This window comes from Ciona robusta, chromosome 11 (genome assembly GCF_009617815.1).
Source record: "Ciona robusta chromosome 11, ASM961781v2".
Taxonomy (NCBI): Eukaryota; Metazoa; Chordata; class Ascidiacea; order Phlebobranchia; family Cionidae; genus Ciona; species Ciona robusta.
In genome coordinates, this window is record NC_143245.1 from 1,200,927 (window position 1) to 1,217,690 (window position 16,764).

The 16,764-nt window shown below is 37.7% G+C and overlaps 3 protein-coding genes and 1 long non-coding RNA gene across 5 annotated transcripts; 1 reads left to right on the forward strand and 3 right to left on the reverse strand.

Annotated features, from left to right (window-relative positions):
* Nucleotides 1–50: 50 nt before the first annotated feature.
* On the reverse strand, nt 51–2,972 carry LOC149727637 (L-rhamnose-binding lectin SML-like). Its single transcript, XM_089887731.1, has 5 exons — nt 2,813–2,972; nt 2,209–2,311; nt 1,091–1,263; nt 722–845; nt 51–319 (listed from the first exon to the last, which is right to left on the reverse strand). The coding sequence occupies exons 1-5, from the start codon at nt 2,868–2,870 to the stop codon at nt 139–141; spliced, it is 639 nt and encodes a 212-aa protein (XP_089743857.1). The 5' UTR covers nt 2,871–2,972; the 3' UTR covers nt 51–138.
* Nucleotides 2,973–4,793: 1,821 nt separating this feature from the next.
* Nucleotides 4,794–8,618, forward strand: LOC149727638 (uncharacterized). The gene is made up of 2 exons (XR_016385971.1): nt 4,794–5,296; nt 5,972–8,618. It is a non-coding gene; the product is annotated as an uncharacterized LOC149727638 (long non-coding RNA).
* On the reverse strand, nt 6,353–10,566 carry LOC149727639 (tubulin alpha-1A chain). Its single transcript, XM_089887709.1, has 7 exons — nt 10,378–10,566; nt 9,065–9,287; nt 8,316–8,617; nt 7,823–8,054; nt 7,370–7,635; nt 6,905–7,098; nt 6,353–6,622 (listed from the first exon to the last, which is right to left on the reverse strand). The coding sequence occupies exons 1-7, from the start codon at nt 10,378–10,380 to the stop codon at nt 6,487–6,489; spliced, it is 1,356 nt and encodes a 451-aa protein (XP_089743835.1). The 5' UTR covers nt 10,381–10,566; the 3' UTR covers nt 6,353–6,486.
* A 3,042-nt stretch (nt 10,567–13,608) lies between these two features.
* LOC149727640 (trypsin-1-like) lies at nt 13,609–16,515 on the reverse strand. 2 transcript variants are annotated; one of them, XM_089887721.1, is made up of 7 exons: nt 16,388–16,515; nt 15,888–16,038; nt 15,286–15,383; nt 14,908–15,066; nt 14,581–14,698; nt 14,091–14,284; nt 13,609–14,033 (listed from the first exon to the last, which is right to left on the reverse strand). In XM_089887721.1, exons 1-7 carry the CDS (start codon nt 16,401–16,403, stop codon nt 13,930–13,932), a joined length of 840 nt encoding a protein of 279 aa, XP_089743847.1. In that variant the 5' UTR covers nt 16,404–16,515; the 3' UTR covers nt 13,609–13,929. The 2 variants fall into 2 exon arrangements, with proteins under 2 accessions (XP_089743847.1, XP_089743846.1); XM_089887720.1 differs by having other exon boundaries at nt 16,304–16,494.
* Nucleotides 16,516–16,764: the final 249 nt, after the last annotated feature.

Consider the following 16,764-nt stretch of genomic DNA (forward strand, 5'->3'; position numbering starts at 1 on the left):
CGCAACTGTATCTTTATAACAGCATATCGCATACCAATAAATCAAAACCATTGTATGCAGATTAATAATTTATTCATATATATACGTAATACATTATCCGTCTAACAGAAGTCATACTGATTTAGAAGCATCCGCAAACTACGGGTAGTAGCAAACGTATTTGACCTTTATGTACTTGTATGTATAAACACACGGGTCGCCATACACCCCGTTATTGGCGGAAAGTGTGCAAACTTGGTTGCCATGACAACTACTACGGATTTGGTTGAACGAATTGGAGGCTGAACAGCTGGTGGTTAGAATACTTCGGGAGGGACAACTAGAAAGAAAATTTATAATCAGTAAATGTAGAACCTAAAGGGGTATATATAACTGTAAGGTAAATATTTTTTACTCCTCATAGCTTCAGCCTTATATTTTTGATCGTTTTTTAAACAACTATCCACGCAGTATAAAAGTCACACAGCTACAGCAGTTATATAAATATTTGGTAATGGGCACGCATTATAACCGTGAGAGTAAGAAGCTTGGTGAAGCTACTATTGTTTATAGGTGTGAAAATAGTGCAGACCAATAACTGCTTGCAAGTGCGTATACGGGTACTTAAAGTCACTATGTATGGTGTGCAATAATAAGACAAACGTAACGTTATTAGGTGGTATGTAACACACAGAGCGAGAATAAATAGTATTGACAAAGTAACTGCCCCGGTAAAGCTTACGTAAGGCGATTGCTTCTTCCATAAAAAGCGTCCAGCACTCCGATGCGTTTCCCAGTTCCGCAGTTGATGGTTCCAGTCGAATGTTCGCAGATTACTTTGACATATGGGACTGGGTAGCATGGTCCTGGAGAAATGGTTAATCATTAGAGTATAGTTTCGTGCACGCATTGACCGAAATTTACTGTGGAGTAAAACTTTCTAACGTATTTTTTGAATTGTTGTCAAATAATAAAGATATGGTAGTACTGATTCGTGGTATCAACCCAAAACCGTCATATATTTTCATTTGGAAATAAAGGGTCTCGTCTTCCCTACTCGCGGCCTAAGAGATATACGGTCTTTGACCCACTCTACTATTTTATAACTTACTTGTACATTTGTATTCGACTTTAATATATTTGTATGTCCCAGGACACGGATCCCCGAACACCTGGTTGTTAGCACTGAGGCTACAATACTGTTGACCGTCACACACATCGTTGATAATGTTGCTTGAACCAGTAGCAGTACAACTAGTTGTTAGTATAGATGAGCTGGGACATCTATATGTAAAGAAAGCATTGTAAACGGAAAAAGGCATTTAGTACTCCGTATTATAATGAGTTCCGTTAGCTTCTAATTTCCTATGTTTTTCATTGCGTGTTGTACAATTAGCAACCACATTTCGGAGTGGTGAAAACACGGTTATATAGTAGGATGGGGTAAAGTGGGACACGTTTTCAATCGATTTCTTGTCGCATTTGGTGGTAAATAAAGAACATTCCAAGAATTATAAACCGTATCCTTATGATTCCAATAGACCGTTGTTAATTGTTTAAAACAGGATCAGGATGTTTAATTATGCGTCAAAGGTGTCCCAACTTTCCGCACCCTACTATGGCCTACTCAATACACGGCCTTGGAATACACCGAAACTGCTCAGAAAATAAGAGGCCTATTGACGCGAACAATGCCCATTATAATACATTGTTACGTCACGGTTTTATGAATGGATTTTTTTTAACTAAACAAGAAAATATCTCTGCGACACGTTCTGTGATAAACTGTAAGTTAAAACAACCTAGAACTGGTATTAAACACATGGAGCTATACAGAGAAGACGGAAACTTTTTTCCGCTAGGAGGCGATGACAAATTCGTTTCTCTATTCTATGGGGAGCAGTTAGTTTCACGGTTTATACACATAAGATATAAACTCCTAACCCCTAACACTAACCCCTAACCCCGGTTCGTTTTTCCGTATTTTTTAATTTAAATAATTACTGAAAATTTTCGTCTTCTCTGTATAGTCCTATGTGTATTAAACCTACCAACAACTGCAAACTGCATTCAAAATGAAGGAAATCCATTCATAAAACCGTGACGTAACAACGTATTATAATGGGCATTATTCGCGTCAATAGGCCTCTTATTTTCTGAGCAGTTCCTAATGAAGAGACTTCGAATTTTTTGAATTCAACTTTTAACCCCATATCTTAATTAACTCACGTTGTCCCATCTGTTCGTCCATAAAATGCATGCAGTACGTTGATAATGTAACCAGTTGGGCAACTAATGCGGTTGCTGCCGCCTTCGCATATAACTATATTGGCTGCAAAAATAAATGAAAACATAAAGTCAAAAACAATATTGTCTGAAGTCATATTCTACAGCAGGTTTCTCAACCCCTGGGCCATTTAGGTCAATAGCTCTATTTTAAAACTTTGTAATTTTTTTGTTTACTATTAAATAGGACGATAAAAGAAAATGAAAACACGAACCACCTTTACCCCAACCTACTTTATGCTAAGTTGTATTTAAACACAATAGGAAGTAAACGTTAGTTAGCTTAAAAACACGCAGTAAAACGCGCTATAATATATATATATATATATATATATGTATATATGTGTTCGGGTGAGGGAAGGACGGGACACCTTTAGTACATAACATCCAAATATTCTGATCGCATTTTAAGCAATTAACATCAGTCTATGGGAGTATACAGTTTTATAATGACTTTTCTTTGTTTACTACCAAATAGAATGAAAAAATAGATTGAAAAGGTGTCCCATCTTTCCCCACCCTACTGTAAACCAAACACATAACTGACCTGCGTTTGCATGGTACACTGCAGCAACCAACAATAGAACGGTGAATGTTAACTTCATGATGAATAGGAATTTAAATACGTTACTAATTTGTAACTAGGATTATTAAATTGGTAGTTAGTTTTTTACACAGTTTCATTTGCGACTTCTATTTTTAGATAAACCAACTTAACGACAGACAAACACAGCTATATACCTTGTTTTCGTATAGTCGGGTGGGGGAAGACGGGACACTTTTTCGTTTAGTTTTCTCTTTTCATTTGGTAGTGACCAAAGAAAATTCAATGAATTATAAAACCGTATTCTCCCGACTTCCACAGACCGTTGTTAATTGTTTAAAACACGACCAGGCTATTTGGATATTATGTGTTAAAGGTGTCCCATCTTCCCCCACTCTACTATACAACAAGAAAAGGTGTATGTATATAATCATCCAAAAAGTTACAAAACGCGTTCTAATACATATGAACTATATTTTAGAACAAAAAACAACCTTACAAAAAGGGTTGGCTTTTGACCCCGACTCGAACGAATCCTACAGCGCACTGAGGCTTAACCGAACGCCTGTTGCTTTTATAAACACCAGGATTGCCGAAAATTTCTGGAAAATCGCCAATTTGGAACTTCCCGCCGAAGGCAATAATTAGTATTATTGACGTCATTTGTTTTACGGTTAAGTTCGTCGTATCTTTACCCGCAGTTATACTTTAGTCTATATGTGTTAATAACATGCCCTCGCCAAGTATCCTTATATGGTGTCTTCTGCTAAATTTCATGCTCGAGGCGGTTTCTATCTACACAGCAGTTTGTAAGACTAGAGCTTCGGGAACTATAAATTAATTCAGATAACAAGCAATTCAATTTATTGCAATCTCGGTTTAAAGTTTCTCGTATATACTGGAACGACGTTTCGGTAAACTGGAATTTTTATCGAGTTTTCAGATGGGCGTTGCAGCTCAGTTCAAGTCCCTTTTCTAGCTGCAACTTATCAATAAACTACAACTTAGATAGAATAACATCGTATGAGGGAATACTTTACTTACAGCCCCCAAAACTACACCACTATATGTTACGTTGAACGCTGCTCCACATATGCAGAAATAAATGTTCCCACGTTGCACTTAACTGCACATATTGTGCACAAGTTGCACAACCGGCACACAGCACCTCTGTATATCAATACACCCCATCCGTATGCATCGCAGACGGTATTTATACCTGCAAAGTCTCGTTAATATATCATTAGTATATTAATAGTCTACACCAGACGATTCGTTGTAAATGCGAATCGGTAAACGCTTTCGGTCACGTTTTCGGTCACAATTGTGCAAGAAAAATAGTAAGTTAATTCAACACAACGGAAGTCTGTGATGATATATTAATTAACAACGTGCATCGCGTTTTTGTTGATACAAATAGACTTCAGACTAAAGTAATGCGTTATAGTTTCAACAATACCAAACACTACAGACTAATTAACTCTGCGTACAGACAGTTCAATTACCGCCCATCCAGTTATAAATCGGAAAACTTGTGATAAGAAGCAAGATCGGAATAGTTTCGTTTAAAAATTGCCAACTTAATTAAAATTAAAAATATTAACGAAGAGCGTTGAGGTTATATAGCAAGAAGGACAAAACACACCGCGCGAAAAGATATAGTGGGGGGGGAGATGGGACACCTTTACCACATAATACAGTAGGATGAGGGAAGATGGGACACTTTTTAACTCTATTTTCTCGTCCCATTTAGTAGTAAACAAAGAACATTCAAATAAATATGAAACTATGTCCTCACGACTTTTATAGACCGTTGTTAATTGTTTATGGTTTTAATTCTTTGAAAATTCCTGAAAAAATAGAATAATAAGGTGTCCCATCTTTTTCCTACCCTACTATATATACGAGGGTTTTTGGTCTTTCGTGCTGCTGTAACCCCAACGCTATTCGTCATTTAATAATTTCAAACTGTATTCGAAGCGAATAATTCAATTTATGCCATATTTCATTATTTCTATTAACATAGGAAACATAGCAGAGGTTTTATAAGCTTAAGTTTCTCTGTAAATTTGGAACAATAACAAGTTGAATCATCCCACAAGAACCCAACGCAGGGAAACAATATGACTCATGCTGCGTCACCAACCGCCAATGTCATTGACTGATTTATTCATATTAGTTCGGAAATCCCCGCAGCATGAACGCTACAGCGTAACTGGTGCAGAGTTCCAATTAACACAACAAGTTAGTTTGAAACGTGAGGTCAATTGAGGACAGGTTAGTATAATAATGTTAAATTTTGCTCAAACAAAATTTCCACCGTGTGCAGACAAAGGCAGTTTTTCGGAGTTACCCTGAAAGTAATGGATGTTTTTATCAAACTTCGTGCCCGATAATATCCGGGAATTTTATTGTCGTGAGGTTTATATTACGGGGAAAGCACGTTGTTTGTAGGAAGAAGAATTGCTTCGGAAGTGAGGAGTTTTGGTTAGTTCTGAAATAGCGTTACGACCCACAAAGTTACTTATGTGGTAGCAGGCATAAGGTGTATAAAACATAACACCAGATTTATAACAAATGACGTTGCCCCGCCAGGACAAATAAGTTGCATTAATTAATTCATTTGAAGCATGACTATTTATATTAGTAATGTAATACAGTGAACTTTTTCAGCGTATGCACATTTTATAAACGAAATTACGTCATGCTTCAGTATACTGTATATAGTAGGGTGGGGGAAGATGGGACGCATTTTTATTCTATTTTCCCGTCCCATTTGGAAGTAAATAAAGAACCATTAAAGAGTTATAAAACCGTATCCTCACGACCCCCATAGACCGTTGTTAATTGTTTAAAATACGATGAGGATATTTGGATATTGTGTGCTAAATGTGTCCCGTCTTCCCCCACCCTACTATATATTTGATAATACACCACAGTTAAAGAGTGTATACATACTTTCGAAATAAATGCAAGTTAGGTATTTTGATGCGTAAAATCCGGTAAGCGGCGCGCACGAGCTATAAACAATCTATTTTTAACGCCATGTAATGCTTACCTTTTCGATGGCCAATACTGCCAGCCCATTCCCCTAAACCAACTAGTAGGGTTTTATCCACATTGTCAATAATTGCTGAAAAACGTTGTTCTATTTATTTACAGCGAATATTCGTAACCAATCGAAACTGGGTTCAAAGCTCGACGCTGCTATCATTGTGGTCGTATGTGCGTTCAAGACACTTTATTGCTTCAACTCAGTGGTCATTAGCATGTTATTTAAATTAAAACTCCGTCCGAAATCGAAACTTTCCTAACATCAAGTGCATATTATATGAACGTAACTTGTTTTTCCTCGTGTAGAGGGATTGCACCACTCGTTATAACACGGAGGTTCTGTTTCACACACCTTGTGCCCACTTAAGGGTTAACCAACTGAGTTGTCCCGCCATTGGCGGATACATTAGTGATAACAGAAACCTCTTTTTATATTATTAAACGATTCCAACTACTGTACTACTCCTGATAACATTCTAACACAATATATTTATCGTTTCCCCACTTTTATTTCGAAAGTTTTATCGCATAACCTGAAGGTATATGAAGAAGTAATTTGAAAGTAGAAGTCACCAAGTGTTAAAATATATAAGATGTCGATGAGTGGGGTTTTATTGGGGAGTTTAATATTCCTCTCCTTCTTCCTCGCCTTCGCCCTCAACGGAATCGACACCAACCTCTTCGTAATCTTTCTCAAGGGCGGCCAAATCCTCACGAGCCTCAGAGAACTCGCCTTCCTCCATACCTTCACCGACATACCTGTAGGTAAAGAAAGATTATAAGTTGAGATCGTGAGGTTTATATACCAAAGGAACGGACGATTGAATGTAACTTATTAAATTTCCGCGCGGTGGAGCAACGACAGTCGTTATATTAATGTAGGATTGTAGTTCTATAAAAGCCCTTTGGTAATTTAGTATCGCTGAGAATTTTGAGTTTAGACAATTTATAAGGAACCACTGAGTTGCGGTAGCCAAACTAATTCAGTTTACAAACTAAACTACATTACAAGAATCAAAGTATAAGCGTTAAATAACTTACCAGTGAACGAAAGCACGTTTGGCGTACATCAAGTCGAACTTATGGTCAAGACGAGCCCATGCCTCTGCAATAGCAGTGGTGTTGCTCAACATGCAGACGGCACGTTGTACCTTGGCCAAGTCACCACCTGGAACGACGGTTGGTGGTTGGTAGTTGATTCCAACCTTGAAACCAGTTGGGCACCAATCGACGAACTGTAATAAAGGGAAATCGTTAAAAATTTAGGCGTTAATTTGGCGCGTGTTGTGTTATATCGGTATAATGGCTTCCCGTTACAGACCAATTCATTATTTATTTAAATCAAAATCATCATATTAAAGAAGGGGTACTCAATGTTGTGAACGCGCTATATCGCATTATCTCTGGCTCTTACATATTTTATATTCAATTTTATTGCAATGGAAAGACAGAATTATAAAAAATTAATTCGTCTCCATACTTATATAATACGTGTGTAAACTGTACCTGGATGGTTCTCTTGGTCTTAATGGTTGCAATAGCGGCGTTGACGTCCTTGGGGACGACGTCACCTCTGTACAACATGCAGCACGCCATGTATTTGCCGTGACGTGGGTCGCATTTCACCATCTGGTTGGCTGGCTCGAAGCAAGCGTTGGTGATTTCGGCAACAGAGAGTTGTTCATGGTATGCCTTCTCTGCCGAGATGACTGGAGCGTATGTGGCCAATGGGAAGTGAATACGTGGGTATGGCACCAAGTTGGTCTGGAACTCTGAAATTTTAAATGAAAACTTTAAACAAAGATTGAAGTTGAACGACCAGAGAGACTGAAAACACGTGGGTAAATGGATATGAAAGGGCTAAACAGAAACAAAATGGGTAAGCATATATTGCTGGGTTAAGCCAGAGTTTTTTACCCACGAACTTCTTAATTAAAAACCTTTTTAGTGTTAACTTACCGGTAAGATCGACGTTCAAAGCACCATCGAATCTCAGGGAAGCGGTGATGGAAGAAACGATTTGTCCCATAAGTCGGTTCAAGTTGGTGTAGGTTGGTCTCTCGATGTCCAAGTTACGTCTGCAGATATCGTAGATAGCTTCGTTGTCAACCATGAAGGCGCAGTCGGAATGCTCAAGGGTGGTATGGGTGGTGAGGATGGAGTTGTACGGCTCAACAACAGCGGTGGAAACCTGAGGTGAATTATGGGTTAAGGTTTGGTGTATAATTGATAATGTATAATTTGGTGGAAGGTTAGATGTTTGTTTATGTTCGTTATGAAGTTATGAACTTTTGAAGACGATTAGATACGTTAAAGTAATGAGTGGGACATTTCATCTTAAAACCATCAAGTTGAGATTGATTATGAGTCGTTTTAATGATATATATAACTTCTTCTTTATTTATGATTATTTTGAAAGCTATAGTCAAGAATTTGTGATTGCGTTTCTTACCTGGGGTGCTGGGTAGATAGCGAACTCAAGTTTCGACTTCTTGCCGTAATCGACGGAAAGTCTCTCCATAAGAAGAGAGGTGAATCCGGATCCGGTGCCTCCTCCGAATGAGTGGAAGATGAGGAAACCTTGGAGGCCGGTGCACTGATCGGCGAGCTTTCGGATCCTGTCGAGGACGAGGTCGACGATCTCCTTACCGATGGTGTAGTGACCACGGGCGTAGTTGTTGGCTGCATCTTCTTTGCCGGTGATCAACTGCTCAGGGTGGAAGAGTTGACGGTAGGTACCGGTTCGGACCTCATCTGTGGGTAGAAAATTAAACTTGTTATTTCAGGTTGTTTAAGATTTAGAGAAAACGCGAATGTTTAAGACTTAGAGAAAACGCTTAAGTCATAGTATAGCAGTGGTTCCACAAATCGCGGTATCTGAAGTTGTTTTGTGCGACGTTTAGGCCTCGGTTGGCTAGTCACTGTATAAAGCGTTCCACTCATTGACATTTAAAGTTCAAGTAGGTTTTAAGGCAGGAAGAAATAGTTGGCGTTTAAGTGTTTCGCAATAGTTTGGAGCGCCCTTATATGTTCGTATTGTTCAATTCCACACTCGACATGGATAGAATACTTGTGTGGATTATTCGCGGCTGTTTAAGCTACGATTTACGTAAAGCTAACAACTCCTTGTGCACTTGGCCGACCTCTAAGAGCAATTTAAACACACAAGTAGCAAAGTTGAGACTTGTTCAAGATACTTACCAACAACAGTTGGCTCAAGATCAACGAAGACGGCTCTTGGGACATGTTTCCCTGCTCCGGTTTCGCTGAAGAAAGTGTTGAAGGAGTCGTCGCCTCCACCAATGGTCTTGTCACTTGGCATTTGACCATCTGGTTGGATGCCATGCTCAAGGCAGTACAACTCCCAACAAGCGTTACCGATTTGGACTCCGGCTTGTCCGACGTGGATTGAGATACATTCGCGCTAAAAGTAAAAGAAACGTTTAGCCAACATATCAATAAAAATCGTGCTGGAAGTAAACCTAACGTCATAAGTTTAACTTTTTTAAGAAAAAGAAGTTAAAATGAACACTGAATACGAAACAAACTTAATATTAAGTTAACCGCCGCATAAGAAAATGAGGCGCGCTTTTTCTGAAATGCCAACATAGACTTACTTAAACATTGGAGGTCACTTTACACAACGAAGTAAGGGTCGCGCCATGACATTAATGAGGTTATTCGCTTTTTAATAGTTATTACCAACAATGAATACAATATAGCGACACTCTGTCGTATATTATACGAGCGGTTTGTGACGAGGCCATGGTTATGTTCACGTATGTAACACCATAACCCAATTGAATACATGGCGATAAACAAACTAATAAAGTTAAAACGTTTCCCGCCATGAAAGCCCACATAACAGCAATATTCCGAGAAACGTACAATATAATTGTAAAGCTTTCCCAATATCAAGCCTGACAAAAAGAATTATTCAACTCTACCTATAAAGCTTATACAACATATCGATTGAAACTGTTTTGTTCAACAGGAACTGATTAGTTTATTGATTTCGGTCGTTGAAACCAATCCATACTATTGCGCAATATCGACCGTACCCTTATCGATTCGGTTTATCTTGACATGGGAGTTTAAACAGGTTCGAGGTGCGCTGCTATTGAATAACGTAACGCTTGAACAAACAACACAGTATGGTTACACTTAAGCTCTGGTTTATAGCTTTGTATGGCCCATAAGTAAAACGAATTTAAGGAATCAACACACTATACACAACATACCTAACTAGGTAGCACGAGGCATTTAGGTTTATGGTGAAGAAAATAATTCAATTTTAATTGCGGCAAGACGACTTTATCTCGTAAGCGGGCACATGGTGTATGAAACAAAACATTTGTGTTTTACGACTGTCGTTGTACAACCACGCGAGGATAAATCAGTTTCCAGTCATCATTCATGGATTCCGTATTTTCGAAGTCCTTTCCGCATTAAATCGTTTAAAATTATATTCTACATAAATTAAACTTAAATGAAAAAAAATAAAACTAACTTACCATCTTGAAGGTTAGTAGTGGGTTTGCTTGCGATAAAAATCGATCAAAACTCGAACAGCTATATGACGTTTACGTGTCTTGCTGGTTCAGAATACGTCTCCAAGCCACGCTGCTGGGTTTATATTTCCTCCTGGCCCGGCTTCTGATTGGTCCATCCAAATTCGGTCGCGTGGCAACGGTAGAACGGTTGCCACAGCGCGCCATTTTTCTTTAACAAAGCTTTTTCTGTTTGTCCGTTGTCACTGGGCGCCTTCTCTTTCGCCTCTGCTGGTCTGGTCTCGCCCTCTGTTTGTCTGGTTAGTGATGCCAGACATTTTTTCGAATCTTAAAAGCATCAACCACATGTGACACCTTATAAAACGTATTTTTTTTTCATTATTCCTGTAGCTAGAATCTTCTAACCTCTTTATTGCCAAAATAATCTAACACATCCAAACACAACTCACAAGTGTAAGCATAAACGTTTAAAAATAAATTACATCAAATACGTTATTTAACTAATAAAACAAAGCCTTCTATTTTTTTTAATTTTCCCGAATCCAACTCGATCTTCTAGAACGGCAATACTATGACGTCACAAGCCAAGTAACCGCGACATCGTGCCTGTTCAAACACGATATCGACCCTTCGCGTTCGACGCTTTCTAGCAGCTTTGGTGACGTACTTAGAAAGTTTTTGTCCCAGTTTATTTTTCAACTATTTACACACACATATAAATATATACTATATATACATAGCTGTTTTGCCTACTTGAGTAATATATAAACATGGTTTTAATACACATATAGTAGGGTGGGGAAAGCTGGGACATCTTTTCATTCTATTTTCTTGTCGCGTTTGGTAGTAAACAAAGAAAGAATTATAAAATCGTACCCCCTAAAGTGTTGTTATTTATTAAAACGATCAGGATAGTTTAACATTGGAGCTAAATACGTCCAACCTTTCCCCGCCCTACTATATGCTTCTTCGTAACCTTCACGTATAGTTTGGAAACTAATTACGTAATAAAACATGACGTCACGATACATAGATACATCCATCGCATCAATGATTCATTTTAAATGTGCCAGGATATAACTTGGCTTCGGTTTGTGTTATAGCAGAGTGCTTCCCGATCTTTTTGTGACCAAGTAGAGTAGCGGGCAATAATAACAAAACAAAATCGTGCGAGGGATGTTATTTTTCATTTTAATAAAATCACTTGTTTGTTGCTACAGGTTCCAAAAGACAACATAAATTGAAAGCTATGACCTTGGTTCCTAGGATGCTAACGTAAATATTAAGTCTTCAAAAAACTGGGAAACCTGCAAAGTTAAACAGTTAAGCGTTTCGATTTCTGTAGAGGTAATTGTTCTTTCCAGAACAATCTGTATTGTTTTATTATTATTCTAATAAACATGTCTCAGCACGCTTTATTGCGTCATAAACAACCCATTATCAAATATAATAGAATTGTAGAATTTATTGGAATCCACACATGTGATTTAGTCAAGGACGCTGGCCATTGTTACGAAATAATGAAAACAATTGACCGAATTTGATTCCACGAGACGCGGTTGCTATAAGCGACGAAGCGTCCCGCTGAGATTTTGTCGATTTTTCATTGTTTGACGTTTGTTTGATAACAATGGCCAATTGTTCGCGTTCTGGAATTGAGATTTTACAATCCAATTGCTCGGTGTACCTACTGTGACGTCATAATGTGAATTGAAGGAATCGCGGTGGGAGATTGAAAGCAAACAATGGCCAATATTACGCACACAAAACGCGTCATCTCAGATACTTTATATTTTCGTGAAAAATATTCAGGTGTTTGAATTATTCATAACGTGATGGATGATGCAACGTTTCATTAAATAATTCATATGATTTAATGACGTTCACGCCATGATATTAAAATGCTGGGTAAAGTACGATGTTGGGATTAGCAAGCAGTGGGGCACGCTTTTCAGTTTATGCTTTGCATTAAGCGTTTTTACTCATAACGTGTTTTTAATGACTGTTGTTGTTTTGTTGCTAATTTTCCTCTCTTTGTGGCTTTAGTTTGTTATTTACCACTGTATTGGAAGACTGCGTACATTTTTAAAAGAAATCGAGTCCCGGCAAAGCAATTTATTCTGTCACCAATTTGTATAGCATTAACCCAATTCTACAAGCTATTTATAGGCAATTGAGGTGCAGGGGGGTTGTTTCTTTGCTAATTCACTTATCTTTATTGTTTTATTTAACTTATTCTTCTGCACATTGCAAGAGAATGGTAACGCTATAATTTACCAGTGGCAGATGCTATACGGATGCCCATACTAATTTACTGACGCGCGGGTGTACGGATGCTTACGGACAACAACCAAAATGCAATAAACGTTCGAAAAGTAGAGTGGGGGAAGACGGGACACTATCAGCATGTATTATCCAAATATCCTGATCGTGTTTTAAACATATAACAACGGTCTGTGGGAGTCGTGAGGATACGGTTTATAATTCTTTGGATGTTCTTTGTTTACCAAATGGGATAGAATGAAAGGTGTCCCATATTTTCCCAATCTACTATATTACTTACGGGTGGTGGTATATATGCATTATATAGTTACGTACAATGGTATATGTAACTATATTTTGGTTATATATAGCCATCCGTAACTATACGTTGCATATATAGCATTTGTCGTTAAGTGTCGTTGCCAAGGACATATACGCCCACAATAGTAGCAGCGACGAGCCTTGAACCCGTTACCTCATTATTATGTTTCGGGTTTATCGAAACTGCTCAGTTTCAATAATACAAAAAGTATGCTCTTTGTTGTCACCTAGTGGCAGATTTTTATACCTTTTTTTGTGACACGTAGTGGCTAATGTTAATCGAGAGTGACAATCCAATAGCCCGTTGTACGTGTATCTTCTCTGGCGTCCTAATTTGAATTTAAGGAATCGCGGTGGGAAATTGAAAAGCATGTTAATATTAATATTTTTAATTATATTAATATTCGTAATAGTATCTATAGAATTGTCTACCAATCAAGCTGTAGTGAATGAATAAAAGTAACTTTTCTTTATCCTCGCGTGGCCGGAAAACGACAGTCGTTATAACACGGGTGTTCATACACCTCGTGCCAGCTTACGAGTTATGTTACTTGGGTGATTATTTGTTGTAGCGCTACGTAATACTTAAAAAGAGAGCATTATTTTTTTCAAAAAAAGTGCGGAGATAGGTGATTAATATTGTGAAGAGTATTATTTACTTGAATCCCTTGATATTTTATTTGCACGAATGCACAAAGTATACACATAAATCAACATAAAAGTTACTCACATAAATAGCTAGGTTAAAAAGGAAAAGTTCCAATTGGAAGAAAAGTATGCGTAAGGACACAACCCGTGCAATGGGGGGAGTCGGCCTTGAAGAACATTTATAAAAAGATTGGAATATGATGGAAAAACAAAACCCCCAAAAAGAAATTCCACCAAAAAAACAGTTAAACAAATTATGGGATTACATTAATTAAAACTACTTCTGTACAATATTTCCCATAAAGTAAATTAATAAATGGAAATCTACGGACACAGAATATAAAACATAGATAACCAAAGACAAAATGCACCAATGTTCTTTGGTAACTTCGTGTTGCTTGAACTTGCCGTGCTCGTTGTAGGTGGCCCTAAACACAACATGTCAAAACTTCATGTAAAAATAAATCTCGCAAAAAGTTACTTACGAACAATATCAGTATTTGCATAAATCCAATCTGCAAATTCCGAAACTCTTGTATACCCTCCTGGTTTCCGTGGTCGCGCGCAGCCGACAGTGAAGCTAGCTATTCCTTGTAAGACATAGGTGGACGTAGAAGTACCACATGCTAGTGGTCCACCACCATCCCCTTGACAGATATCGACTCCGCCGTTCGGGTACCTGTAACAAATTAAATATTGTAACCGTTAGAATGCTGATCGTTTAGTAATGTGTGTAATTGGGTTTTGATGCCTAATCGTTTCTTTAGTTAGTCGGCACGCGCACGTATGTACAAAGGGGGCTTTTTTGGCGCGCTGCTTTTAGCCCCACTTCTGGCAGTTTGTGCAATTCGAGCAATATATGTTTCCGTATCTGATCACAATATATGTGGATTTAAAATAAATTTAAGAGTAAGAAAAATAAACGGTTTTTACAAGCTATAGTTTTCTAAAATATAATGTCGTAAAAATGCTTACCCTGCGCAGAGTTGGACGTCGTATATAACATTTGGTAAAAGCCAAAGTCTGCATAGCGACTGACTGACAACGGGAACTTGTGCTTCGCGTAATACTGACGGCGATGAAACTGCATTTTCTAAACAATACGAACACAATATAGGAGATGTTTTAATTTAACAGTAGAGTTGTCTGTCATTATAAGTGTCGAAACGTCCTAGACCCTGCTGCTTGACATTGCTGTTGTACATTAGAAGCACACAGCTATATCGCACTATAGCCATTTGTATGCTAATAATCTTTAAATAAATATAAATTTTATTGGACAGGCTATAGTATATTATTTACCTGAAGTTTTGCCCCATCCAGTAATCCAGCATAAAGTACCAGCGGGAACGTTGATGCCTTGGCTTGGAAGTGCAATTGCTTTAATGGTGTCTGTGTAGAGGACCGGCTCTCGAGTCTTTAACAACGCAATGTCATTTTTAAAGGTTCTCGGTTCATAACCTTCGCATATTTGTAAATAGAAATTGATTAAGAGCTAAAAAAATGCTTTTTGCTTGGTTATATCGACTGAGGCTAAAACAAGCTTCGTGTTTTCAATGTGACTTGGTGTAAAAACAGAGCGCAGATTACAAAAACAAATCATTAACGAGAATCAAATGCTGTGTATTTATAAAGTTTGTACCATTTATGTTTAGTCTACTGATTAAATATACAAAACACCTGGGTGTTCGATTTCCTGCAGAATCGAATAAGATTTCGAACCGGCACCTATGTTTTTGTAGTCGAATACACCAAATATTACATAGAATTCGGTATTCCTGGTGAATATACACATAAGTGTTTACATTTTGATATATAAACATATTATATATATAATACACCATTAAATTTATCATTAAAGCTATTCTATATTATTGTATTATATATATATATATATATATATATATAGTAGGGTGGGGGAAGATGGGACACTTTTAGCACACAATATCTAAATATCCTGATTGTGTTTTAAACAATTACTAACGGTCAATAGAAGTCATGGATATAGTTTTATAATTTCTTGAAAGTTCTTTGTTTACTACTAAACGGGGCGAGGAAATAGAGGTAAAAGGTGTCCCATATTCCCCCACCCTACTGTATATATAATAGAATTATGGTTTGGTTGGGACTAATGCGAAATGCATATAAGGCCCTTGTCTTGACTTTGCTTAACTTCATTTGTATATCCGTCTCATAGTCAGAAACCGTAAAGGTTTGCCATTTATTAAATCACGTTTAGTGTCCATGCTACTACATAGAACACAATTAAAATTCTTAATTACCCGGCAGTGCAGCTGGCGCTAGTTAACACGTATCGTTCAGAAATGAGAGAACAGCCACAGAAAGTTATATTGGTCACTGAATGCACTAATAACCCCTGCCATGGCCACTTCCCCGGCGTTGAAATTGCTCCTCCGACTATTTTTGCATTGCCTGCCAAATCACCAACAGTTTAGTTATTATTATTGTACACAATAATGGTTAAAACGCATGCCTCAATTCTAGGTCCCCTTGTGTGCCTCACTGTAGGATTTGACCCATTAAGAATTACTACACATCAATATACTATTTCATATGGGTGAGACCATGGATCGGTGAGACTAGGGTTTTACGATTTGGCACAATATAGAACCCAGGATTTAGGACCAGTTTACCTATTTTGCCTAGCAGTGGGTATTTATTTTAGACAAATACTTACCTGATTGAGGAACAGCACTGCTCTGACTAAGATTTATACACATAAATAAAATAAGCGAAAGATATGTCCAAACTTTCATCTTACCAAGATGTCGTACCATTTCAATACTAGTAAGTGTCTCACATGACCCAGTATTTATAGCGCAATTCTTGAATAAAGTCTATCTACATTTTACTTTTAACAATAAGCATTTGTTTCAGGATATTTGTTCACCCTATTCCTAAACATAGTGAGTCGGTATTATGTTTTCATTTTCGTTTATCGGGCCTGGGTAATATGCAAAACCGAGCTTCGGTTCGAGTTCCGGACAAGTAATCGTTTAGAACATTCGGCATTGTTTTTTATTGTTTTAACTCTTATCAATGATCATAGGATTTAGTCAAGGACGCTGGCCATTGTTACGAAATAATGAAAACAAATGAATTTAATTCCACGAGACGCGGTTGTTAAGCAACGAAGTC

Excerpts from the sequence above, each read along its gene's own strand:
- LOC149727640 (XM_089887720.1), bottom strand. The coding sequence starts at position 16,403 with ATGGTACGACATCTTGGTAAGATGAAAGTTTGGACATATCTTTCGCTT. Across the intron at positions 14,699-14,907 it reads TGGATGGGGCAAAACTTCAG|AAAATGCAGTTTCATCGCCG; the intron begins GTAAATAATATA and ends CGTATTGTTTAG. Across the intron at positions 14,034-14,090 it reads TGCAAATACTGATATTGTTC|GGCCACCTACAACGAGCACG; the intron begins GTAAGTAACTTT and ends TGTTGTGTTTAG.
- LOC149727637 (XM_089887731.1), bottom strand. The coding sequence starts at position 2,870 with ATGAAGTTAACATTCACCGTTCTATTGTTGGTTGCTGCAGTGTACCAT. Across the intron at positions 2,312-2,812 it reads AGTGTACCATGCAAACGCAG|CCAATATAGTTATATGCGAA; the intron begins GTCAGTTATGTG and ends TTATTTTTGCAG. Across the intron at positions 846-1,090 it reads AGTCGAATACAAATGTACAA|GACCATGCTACCCAGTCCCA; the intron begins GTAAGTTATAAA and ends CCATTTCTCCAG.
- LOC149727639 (XM_089887709.1), bottom strand. Across the intron at positions 8,618-9,064 it reads TCTTGAGCCAACTGTTGTTG|ATGAGGTCCGAACCGGTACC; the intron begins GTAAGTATCTTG and ends TTCTACCCACAG. Across the intron at positions 6,623-6,904 it reads AAACGTGCTTTCGTTCACTG|GTATGTCGGTGAAGGTATGG; the intron begins GTAAGTTATTTA and ends CTTTACCTACAG.